We start from the raw sequence: 7,974 nt of genomic DNA on the forward strand, positions 1-7,974 counted from the left end.
TCCACCAAGCCATTGAGTAAGATACAGTGCAGACATTCTGATAGTACCTATAGTAAAAGCAACTGTTATCTACTCTTGGTAAAAGTAACACAGTATAATATAAATCATGCCCTAGCCCTACTATTGCTGTTGGGTGGAGCTCACTTTAGGTGTGAACATACTTCAAAAGTGACATTTAATGGGCTCATACAGTTTTTGTATTATGTAAACTGCTATTAGAATTTAAAGCCCCTCTACAAAGCTCCATTGATTAAACAAACTGCATGCATAAACTTTATGTTACCTATATTTGACTGGAGAAACATATCTTGATTTGACAGGTGGCTGAGGCAATGGGCTAGGTAGGTTGAGCTGATCACCACTTCTGTCTATACCCCATGATATAGAGCAGTTGCAGTAATACTTTAGGTAACCATTCAATGCTGAGGCTAAAGCAACTCCATTGTTACCTCTAAGGACAACAGGAGATGAGGTCCCTTTGTCAATCTCAAAAACATCATAGCCATCTTCATCATCTATGACCTCGTACTGGAGCTTTCCTACATATTCACTGCCCAAAATGCGGCCTACCAGCCCCTGTACAGCTGAGAGAGGGTCTCCTACTTGTTTGCGGGGGAAAGCATAGCAAGACTCAAAGAAGATTAATCCAGCAAGGAGAAGCAAACGAAAGCAGAGAGCCATGCTGATTTTGCTGACCTTTAATAACCACCACCCAATGGCCTGGTTAATTAAAAGTTATTAATCAATTTTAGATACATAAAGACAAATTTTACGAGCACAACCCCTGTCTCTTGTTCAGTTCTTGCAGGCTGCTTGTTGCTGTGGAAAAGGACAAAGATGGGTTTCAACGTTCTTGATCACTTGGACGACTTTTGCTATCCTGTATCTCTGTTCTGGGTCAGTAGAATAACTAAAACAAACTATTATCTATGTTTATGTACTTAATTTACAGAGGAGAGATGACAGTTGGATGCTGTATCCAGGAAACCCAGGAAACGAATCTGGTGGCTACGCCTGGCATGACAGTGTGGACCTTACCCTTTGCTTTGAAGACACAGCCATATTGTTTGGTATATGCGCCATATTCTGGATACTGACTGCCATTGGTTTCCTTATTGGGAGCAGCAACAAGCCCTCCATTCCAAGGGGATGGCTCAACATTGCTAAGATAGTAAGTAAAAGTTGTCCAATAGCACCATTATGATTATATGTTGGGATGGAAGTTATTGTTGTTCTACTTGTGATAATTGCTATGGTGACAATTGGTGCAAACTACTAACTATTGTGCGATGATTTCATTAGTACATTCACTTCCTTATAACATTAACACTTATATACCACAGACTAAATAATTATTAATAATGTATACACTCAGCACTTCCTTATATAGCAGTCAAAGAAGACTTGTATTATTTCTTAATTGCATTACTGATTGCATTGTGTATGATAGTTGCTAAGGTGCAAAATTTTAATGTTACAATAATTGATGTACGTGCAAATATAATACAATGTCAAGGAATAAGTGGTTGATTTAAGTTAGTAGTCAGTTTAGTTAACACGATGCCCTCCCACTATTTGTTATATTATATCCATCTCTCGTTTCCTTTCTCAGACACTCTGTTGTGTTATAATGATACCAACTTTATGTGATCTGATATACACCATCATCAAAAGCACTAAAGAGACTGAGGCAAAGTTTTACTTCTTTTCTCCCATTGTGCTCTTCCTCACTATGGTCAGTATAGAATAAACTTTTATGTGCACTTAACTATCCTTGCTTTCTATGTCCACTATCATACAGATAGTAGCAGCTGTTCTGATAGTTTTTGAGCGTAGGAGAGGCGTACGATCTTCAGGTCTTCTTTCTGTCTTTTGGATGTCACTTGTAGCTTATGCATCAATAAAGACAAGATCACTAGTTCTTATTGCTAGAGATGAAGGAGTAAGATTATTGATATAGTACATTTAGAACCTGACTATTGCAATAAATCTTGTATATTAATATGTATAAGCATTGTGAACTTGAGTTAATTTTGTTTTGTTTTTGTTTAGGAGGTTGCTGGTCACTTTCGTTTCTCAACTTTTATGATTGAGTTTGTGCTCTTTATTGTACAAATGATTCTCTCTCTTATACCTGAACCAAAATCTCCTTATGACTATTTCAGGGAAGACGATGTGAGTCACTATTCCCCAGAGAAGGGCAATAGTAATAGGAATAGTGGAAATTACATAATACTAATAATTTTTATGAATTTTTAAAGTTGCTCCAAAATCAGGTTAAAGCCCCTGTACTATAGTACAGTGTAGGAGGGAACTGAGCCCTTAAATAAACATTTAAAAAAAAATAAAATAGATATAACACAGGGATAAATAGTAGGTTAAAAAAAAGAGATATAATAACGGAAATAAGTGAGAGAAAAATAATAAATAAAATGAATAGGTTAGGTTAGGGTAAGGGTCTTGAACCAAATTCCATCAAAAATGAAAAAGAGAAAATTTCCCATTTTTATAATTTTTTCTGATGCATATACATGTTTTTATGTGGTGTAAAAAGTTTGAGCTGATTCCGATTAAAATTAATTTTTTTACGAATTTTTAAATTTGCTCCAAAATTGGGTCAAAGTCCCTGTACTATAGTACAGGGTCTCAAGCCAAATTTTGCCAAAAATGGCAAGGAAGGAATTTTTGTTTTTATAATTTTTTTCTGATGCATAAACATGTTTTTATGTTGTGTTTCAAGTTTGTGATGATTCTGATCAAAATTGAATTTTTTACAAATTTTTTAATTTGCTCCAAAATTGGGTCAAAGATCCTATACTATAGTACAGGCTATTTTGTCAAAAATTTCTAAAAAAGAATTTGTAAATAAAAAAGTTATAAAGTAATTATAAATAATAGCTTTTAATATCAATAATAATCTTAATGTAATGGACCTTATGTTTACTATTGCATTTAGAGAGAGCCATGTCCTGAAGAAGCAGCTCCATTTTTCTCTCGTATAACATGGTGGTGGTTGAACAAGTAAGTTTAACAGAAAAATTAACTAGAAAATAAAAATGTTTGTAATTTAAAAAAAACATGAACTTATGATTTCTTACCTAAAATTGCTTGAGGGTAAACTTTTGATGTCCTAATTGTCTTATTATATGCTGAGTGTAGTATATGGCTATTTACTATTTCTCATTTTGTTTATGGCTTCATTTAAAGCTTGCCAAAGATAACAGACACAAATTAATGAGTGTAGCATATGTATGGCATAGTAAGTATATTATGTTCATTTGTTGATAGGTTAGTCTGGAAAGGGTACAGAAAAGCATTGACATATAATGAGTTGTATGACTTGAATTACGGGGAGAAATCAAGAGTCGTCTCACCAAGATTCCAGCAGGCATGGGACCAGCAAATGGGAAAGGATAGGTACAGGCTCTTCCTTTTTCATAATTATATATATATATATCTCTCTACAGGACCAATAACACAGAACCTGGTGTGACAGTGAGAAGAAGATCACCATCATTGGTAGTGGCGCTCACCAAGAGCTACGGTCTCCTTCTCTTCTTAGCTGGGTTCCTTAAACTTGCTAATGACCTCCTGGCTTTCGTCAGTCCTCAAATCCTAAAGTGAGTCTAAATTTTTAAAGGTACATGTAAGTGTTTAATTTAACTTTCAATTGTGCAGGTTGCTCATTGAATATGTGAAGGATCCTGATGAACCAGCTTGGAAAGGATATTTCTATACTTTGATAATGTTTGGAGCTGCAGTACTACAGTCCATCATCCTACACCAGTATTTCCACAGCTGCTTTGTAGCTGGTATGAGGATTCGATCTGGAGTCATTGCAGCTGTATATCGAAAGGTTAGTTTAGTTACTCCTCTCTCTCTTTCTCTTTTTACTCTTTTTCTTATCTGACAGGCACTCACGCTAAGTAACAAGTCACGTCAGAACAGGACTGTTGGTGAAGTGGTTAACCTCATGTCAGTAGATGCTCAACGTTTCATGGACTTTGTGACATACATGCACTACCTTTGGTCTTCTCCTCTTCAAATTGTACTCTCTCTCATTTTCCTGTATGCAACAATGGGCCCCTCCATATTTGCTGGCTTTGGTGTGATGATATTGCTTGTTCCTCTTAATATGGTAATGGCCGCTCTTAGTCGTAGGTTCCAAGTCCAACTGATGACATGGAAAGACTCAAGGATTAAGATTGTTAATGAAGTACTCAATGGAATTAAGGTATGACCCAATTTATACTTTATAGTGTGTAAAGTTTTAGTGAGAGGGGGAGCTAAGAAGCTGGATGTATTTTATTACCATTGTGTTTTAAGGTTATCAAATTGTATGCGTGGGAGATACCATTCAAGCAGATGATAATGGGCCTCAGAAAAGAAGAGGTTAATGTGCTCAAGAAGTCAGCATATGCCAATGCTAGTTTCTCATTTACTTGGACCTGTGCTCCTTTCATGGTGAGAGTCTATTTTATGTGTATTGTGTATGTGTGACAATAGCAGGTCAAGGTTATTGTGGTGTTATTATTAATGAATAGCATTTATCATAAAGTGCTGGAAATATTGTTTATTATTTTCTTATTATTTTAGGTTGCTTTGGCAACTTTTGCTACATATTCTCTAGTTCATCGTAACAGCACTAATCCTGATGACAGACTCACAGCTGAGAAAGCTTTTGTTGCTCTCTCTCTGTTTAACATATTGAGATTTCCTCTCTCAATGCTACCAATGGTCATATCAAGTGCTGTTGAGGTAATAACAATATTCAATGACAATAACAACTTGTCTTCTTTCTCTCTGTTTCTTAGGCTAGTGTTTCTGTTAAGCGCATGTCTAGTTACCTTAAAGGGGAAGAGCTTGATCCTAATAATACTAACAGGAGAGACGAACCAGCTGTTGGTATGTGTGTGTGTGTGTGTGGTTGTATTATAGTCATGTGATTATCAGGTGATGAGGAGTCTGTATCAGTGACTGGTGGATCATTTACATGGGACACACCAGAAAGACCAGCACTGCACAAGTTAGCATTTATTTATTTATTTATTTATTTATTCATTCATTCTATATTAGTATTGACTTGTCAGTTAAACCAGGAGAACTTGTTGCTGTGGTAGGACCTGTTGGTGCTGGTAAATCCTCTTTGATATCAGCTCTGTTAGGTGAAATGGATAAACTAAATGGACAAGTTGTAATGAGAGTAAGTGAACAGCATCTTTGTACAATAACCACTCATCTCATGATAGGGCAGTGTAGCTTATGTACCACAGCAGGCATGGATACAGAATGCTACTGTTAAGGATAACATATTGTTTGGTAAACCACTCAATCCTATACTTTATGGACAGACTGTACAATCCTGTGCCCTTGAGACTGACCTTGAAATACTACCAGGAGGAGACATGACAGAGATAGGAGAGAAGGTCAGATATGAAGGTGATATACTCCTGATACACAGGTCCTATTGATAGGGTATTAATCTCAGTGGTGGTCAGAAACAACGTGTTAGTCTAGCTAGAGCAGTCTACCAAGAGTCTGATGTGTATTTACTTGATGATCCTTTATCTGCTGTTGATTCACATGTCGGTAAACACATATTTGATAAAGTAATAGGACCAGAAGGAGTGCTGAAAGGAAAAGTAAGAGTAACTATATTGTACATGTAGCTAGTGTGAGTGTCCCTCCCAGGTACGTATACTAGTGACACATGGTATAGGATTCTTGTCACAGTGTGACAAGATAATAGTGATGAGTAATGGACGTATAACTGAGGTAGGATCATATAATGAACTGATTGACCAAGATGGAACATTTGCTGAACTATTACACAACTATGGAACTAACGAAGGGAATGAAGAAGATGAAGGAAATCCATGTAAGTAATAAACCATCATGGATCATCAGTATTGATGCATACAAAAAAGCAAATTAGCTTTATATTTACATGTTTGGTTTTTTTATAGATGCCAATGAGTATGCAGAATATGAAGGTGATGGAGTTGAGGAAGCGATTTTTTCTGATAATAATAATAATGAGGAAACTGCTGCACGTCCTTATCTAGTAAGACAGAGATCAAGATACAAGTCTTCCGATGGCATTGATGGTAGGAAAATAGAGAAAGGAGAGAAAGAGAGAGGAAATAAGAAAGAGAGCTGCAAGTTGCTGTACTTCTTCAAAATAGCAAAAATCAACGCATCTTCTTACTTTTACAAATCATTCTAAGTGTTTAGAGCACCTTTGAAAATTCGTAAAAAATCTAATTTTGATCAGAACCAGCTCAAACTTCCTATGCAACATAAGTACTACATGTACTGTATATTATATATATATGAGAAGAATTATAAAAATGAAGAATTTCTCCTAGTCTTTTTTAACAAAATCATGCTAAGCAATCACCAAAATCTTTTTATTCATTTGATGTAGATGGTGAAGGTATTCCTGCTCCAGTTAGACCCAGACCAAAGTTAAACCGAGGTTTGTCCAAGACAGACCTGAAGCGACAGCTCTCAAAGCAAGCCTCAATCATTAATGATGAGAAGATCACCAAAGCTGAAGCTAATGAGAGGACACAACTGATTGGAGCAGAGAAAGTTGAAACAGGAACTGTAGGCTATTATACTAGCTAGTTGTACTACTATTCTTTCTTTATTTTTTAGGTCAAGTTTTCAGTGTTCATAGACTATGCTAAGGCCTGTACATATTACATGAGTTTCATCATTGTCCTCTTTACTGTATTGAGTAATGGTGCCTCGGTTGGACAGAACCTTTGGCTAGCTCACTGGAGCAATGGAGAAGAGAACAGCAATTCCTCTAACTTGTAAGTACTTCTAACTGCTACAGTGACTCATTTATTCTGAGGACATAAAATAGATTAAAATAATTATTATGAAATAATAATCATTTTTTTCTCTTACAGGACTCTTGATCTTGGTGTTTATGCTTCTCTTGGTGTTTTGCAAGGGCTGATGGTCTTGTTCAGTTCTTTTGCTTTAGCCATTGGTTCTCTTAAAGCATCAGTTAAACTCCATGATGGAATGTTGAGTAATATCCTCAGATCACCAATGTCATTCTTTGATACTACACCTCTTGGTAGAATACTCAACAGGTTCTCAAAGGTAAGAAAAGCCTCTACAGTATGTGATGATATAACAATGCAATAGGATATCTATACAATTGATGAGGCTATTCCAAGGTCATATAAGATGTTTCTAATGACACTGCTTTCTGTTGCTAGTACAATAATTGTGATATCGATAGCTTCTCCATGGTTCTTGATCATCATTGTACCACTAATGGTTTTGTATGTTCTGATACAAGTAAAGACAACTTTCAATTTGGTGAAGCCTTTTTTATTTTTATCATATACATAGCGTTTCTATGTAGCTACATCAAGACAGTTGAAGAGATTAGAGTCATCATCCCGCTCTCCTATATACTCTCACTTTCAAGAAAGTATTAGTGGAGCCACCAGTATCAGAGCTTATTCTAAAGTGGACCAGTTCCAATTGCAGTCTGAGGCTAGAGTAGACTACAATCAGATTGCTTATTATCCCAGTATTTGTGCTAACAGGTATCATAATGTTCTGACATAATATTCTGATATTTTATACACTTTAAATAGATGGTTAGCCATCCGTCTTGAGTTTTTGGGTAATCTAATCATATTATTTGCGTCTTTGTTTGCTGTCCTGCAAAGGAACTATTCCGGGGTCTTTGGTTCTATTAGTCCGGGCATAGCTGGTCTCTCAATATCATATGCACTACAGGTAAACCATTTATCATTGGTTTCTCACAAAAATGACTACATGCTTTATTAGGTCACGCAAGCTCTCAACTGGATGGTAAGGATGACAAGTGAGCTTGAGACCAACATAGTAGCAGTTGAGAGAACTAAAGAATATTCTGAAACACCAACTGAAGTAATAGATGGACTAGTATATACGTGTTACTGATTGCTACTGATTGTTAGG

General features: G+C 36.1%; 2 protein-coding genes across 2 annotated transcripts in view; one reads left to right on the plus strand and one right to left on the minus strand.

The window, feature by feature from the left end:
• LOC109581848 (uncharacterized) overlaps positions 1-779 on the minus strand; it is a 4,208-nt gene extending 3,429 nt beyond the window's left edge. Inside the window, exons 1-2 of the mRNA XM_019996308.1 lie at positions 284-779; positions 6-47 (exon numbers count right to left, since the gene is read on the minus strand). Coding sequence (XP_019851867.1) covers positions 6-47; positions 284-681 — 440 coding nt within the window. The 5' untranslated portion in view covers positions 682-779. The remainder of the gene's footprint in view (positions 1-5; positions 48-283) is intronic.
• Positions 767-7,968, plus strand: LOC100639892 (multidrug resistance-associated protein 1-like). The gene is made up of 26 exons (XM_019997823.1): positions 767-897; positions 953-1,171; positions 1,613-1,735; positions 1,802-1,942; positions 2,053-2,175; positions 2,957-3,021; positions 3,289-3,417; positions 3,468-3,620; positions 3,679-3,856; positions 3,914-4,234; positions 4,327-4,464; positions 4,597-4,758; positions 4,815-4,905; positions 4,954-5,026; positions 5,077-5,203; positions 5,250-5,426; positions 5,475-5,642; positions 5,692-5,878; positions 5,967-6,107; positions 6,428-6,609; positions 6,661-6,821; positions 6,921-7,119; positions 7,165-7,320; positions 7,375-7,574; positions 7,626-7,770; positions 7,822-7,968. The coding sequence occupies exons 1-26, from the start codon at positions 838-840 to the stop codon at positions 7,954-7,956; spliced, it is 3,954 nt and encodes a 1,317-aa protein (XP_019853382.1). The 5' UTR covers positions 767-837; the 3' UTR covers positions 7,957-7,968.
• The last annotated feature ends 6 nt before the right edge of the window (positions 7,969-7,974 follow it).

This window comes from Amphimedon queenslandica, unplaced genomic scaffold (genome assembly GCF_000090795.2).
Source record: "Amphimedon queenslandica unplaced genomic scaffold, v1.1 AMPQUscaffold_13519, whole genome shotgun sequence".
Taxonomy (NCBI): domain Eukaryota; kingdom Metazoa; phylum Porifera; class Demospongiae; order Haplosclerida; family Niphatidae; genus Amphimedon; species Amphimedon queenslandica.

Bases quoted from the DNA above. Each gene is read 5' to 3' on its own strand.
- LOC100639892 (XM_019997823.1), top strand. From the start codon at position 838: ATGGGTTTCAACGTTCTTGATCACTTGGACGACTTTTGCTATCCTGTA. The intron at 5,643-5,691 runs GTAAGAGTAACT...TGTCCCTCCCAG, and splicing joins AAGGAGTGCTGAAAGGAAAA to GTACGTATACTAGTGACACA. The intron at 7,771-7,821 runs GTAAACCATTTA...ATGCTTTATTAG, and splicing joins CAATATCATATGCACTACAG to GTCACGCAAGCTCTCAACTG.